Source organism: Pteropus vampyrus, unplaced genomic scaffold (assembly GCF_000151845.1).
Source record: "Pteropus vampyrus isolate Shadow unplaced genomic scaffold, Pvam_2.0 Scaffold279, whole genome shotgun sequence".
NCBI classification, from domain to species: domain Eukaryota; kingdom Metazoa; phylum Chordata; class Mammalia; order Chiroptera; family Pteropodidae; genus Pteropus; species Pteropus vampyrus.
The window spans coordinates 1,061,214-1,063,680 of NW_011889060.1; the positions used below are offsets into that span (position 1 = coordinate 1,061,214).

The following is a 2,467-nucleotide window of genomic DNA, read 5'->3' on the forward strand; positions in this document are numbered from 1 at the left end:
CCCAAATGTCCGCTGACAGATGGAAGAAGAGATAAAATATGGTATGTCCCCTGCGCTGAGTGAAGCAAGCCAGACGCAGAAGGACAAATAATGTACGATTCCACTCATAAACATCTAGAGCAGACAATTCACAGAGACAGAACACAGAGTAGAGGTTACAGGGGCCGGAGGAGGGGGACTGGGCGGTTTTACTGAGTGATTCCACAGTTTCTATTTGGGGTGTTGGAAGAGTTTTCAAAATAAATATTGGAGATGACGGTTCTCCAGCATTGTGTCTGATTGTAACTAGTGCCACTGAATCGTACACTTAAAAATAGTCAAAAGGGCAAATTATATATTTTACCAGAGCTTTGAAAAATAATAGTGCAATATACCAAAAACTATTGAATTATGTACTTTAAATGGGTGAATTTTATGCTGTGTGAATTACGTATCAATAAAGCTGCTTAAAAACGCGTAGCTTAGTGCCCGGCGTAGCGAAGTGTTCAGTAAGTGGTAGTTGTACTTGAGACAGTTGGTGTTCAGTGAGTGCTTCAGTGCGGGTCCAGTTTACAGCAGAGCAGTGTCTGACGGCTAAATAAAAATACTCATTTCCGCTTCGTCTCTAACGAGTTCTCATTAATTCTCTCACTTTTCCTTTCTGTACCTCAGAGTTATCGACTTGGGGGTCATGACTCCCTGCGACAAGATACTGAAGGCGGCTGTTGACCACAAAGCAGGTACCTTGGGACTGTACTGGGCACCCCCTGCATCTGTCTGGCAGGGGCTGGTTTGCCCCAGGCCGGGGGGGGACCGCTGGGACGTTCGGATGACCGGACGCCAGGTCCTCTGCAGGGGCTGCTTTCAGGGCCATTTATAGTGGGGATTGAAGAGGTGAGCAGGGAACCCTGAAACTCCTTCATCGCTCTGCAGACCGGGGACGGGCACAGCAGGCTCCTTCCGGGAGAAGGTGTTGTGTTAAGTTTTTTCTCTGTGTACTTTTTATTTTTCTTTGAACATCGTGACATGTTATAATCTGGGAAATCATAAATTAATAATATATTCTATTTCACGGCTTTCCAGGTCTTTGGCAAGGTACAAATGATATTTATTACCAAAAGCAAACAATAAATTGAAACCCCAAAGGTGATGTCTTAGAATTAGAAATTGGGAATTCATAGTAGGTTTTGTGGTCTTTATCACAAACTTTTTAAAATGAGCTTTGATACTTTTCCTCCTTTTCTCTCATCCTCCTTCTCACTGTCCTTTTTTTTTTTTTTTTTAAATAATAGATATAATTGGCCTGTCGGGACTCATCACTCCTTCCCTGGATGAAATGATATTCGTTGCCAAGGAGATGGAGAGATTAGCGATAAGGGTCCCGTTGTTGATCGGAGGGGCCACCACTTCGCGGTGAGTCCCGCCCCTGAGTCGCGTCTCCCCCTCGCAGTCTCCGAAATGCCGGTGTCTGAAGACTGCGGTAAGACCCGCGTCGTTCTCCCTTGTGTTTATTCGTGCCGTGGCTCCTCACGCATAAACACTTGAACTTCCTGCTCTTCACGTGGACAAGAGCGGGAACACTTCTGGAACACTTCTGCAGCGCTGCAGGAGCTGCCTTCGCGGTCCCCGCCCTTCGCCTTTCTGTGGATCCCTTTGGCTGGTGATAATGGTCCTCTCACTTCCTGTTCAGTTCCTGAGATTTCTAACAAACACTTGATTCCTCTCGAAATCCAACTAAGCGGAGAAGCTTTTTTGACACAAAGACATGGCTTAAACTGTAGCCCACTCTCTACCTTGAAGCAGGTGTCTGATTGAGTAATTACAGATTCCCTGATGAAACTCTTACGTTGTAGTAGTTGAAACAGAAAGCCAGCCTCGTGAGATCGAATCAAAGCATTACCTTGGGAAGTTGTTTTTGAAAGGGGGAAACTTTGGATTAAACAGTTTAAAGAGGAGAAAGTTCATATTTGATCATATTATCATTATTCATTTTGTCAGATTTTTCCAGGGGTCATGATCATAATGATTTTTGGTGAGAATTATGCTAATTGTGTGTATCAGACTTCTCATGACACATTCCTTAGGACACAGTGGACAGAAAGGGGCCTGGAATAAACCATAAATTCCTAATTGGGCAGGTCCCGCCCCAGGCCTTTAACTTCTTCAGTGAAAGGTTTCGAAGCCAGCCCCTCCTGTTGTCCTTCAGCACCTAGGTTAGCACACCTTTGACACGCCACAGGTAACACCCCTTGAGGGCGTAACCACCCTCAAGAGAGCAGTAATCCTAACTATCCCTAATCCAACTCCTGCCATCTTCATGTAACCTTCCTATGTTCCCTCCTTAATCCCAAAGGCATAAGAGAAACTGCAAAACTGTCATTCTTCAGAGTGTTCGAGATCTTGCTTCCTGACAATTGTCATCAGTTTTGGCTCTTATGAAAGTTCTCTGCAGGTTAGGGCATTCTTACATCAACAGCATGAACGTTCA

At 44.8% G+C, this 2,467-nt stretch overlaps 1 protein-coding gene across 1 annotated transcript in view; it reads left to right on the top strand.

Annotated features, from left to right (window-relative positions):
• MTR (5-methyltetrahydrofolate-homocysteine methyltransferase) overlaps positions 1–2,467 on the top strand; it is a 103,812-nt gene that overhangs the window by 74,669 nt on the left and 26,676 nt on the right. Inside the window, exons 22-23 of the mRNA XM_023520822.1 lie at positions 652–719; positions 1,272–1,392. Coding sequence (XP_023376590.1) covers positions 652–719; positions 1,272–1,392 — 189 coding nt within the window. The remainder of the gene's footprint in view (positions 1–651; positions 720–1,271; positions 1,393–2,467) is intronic.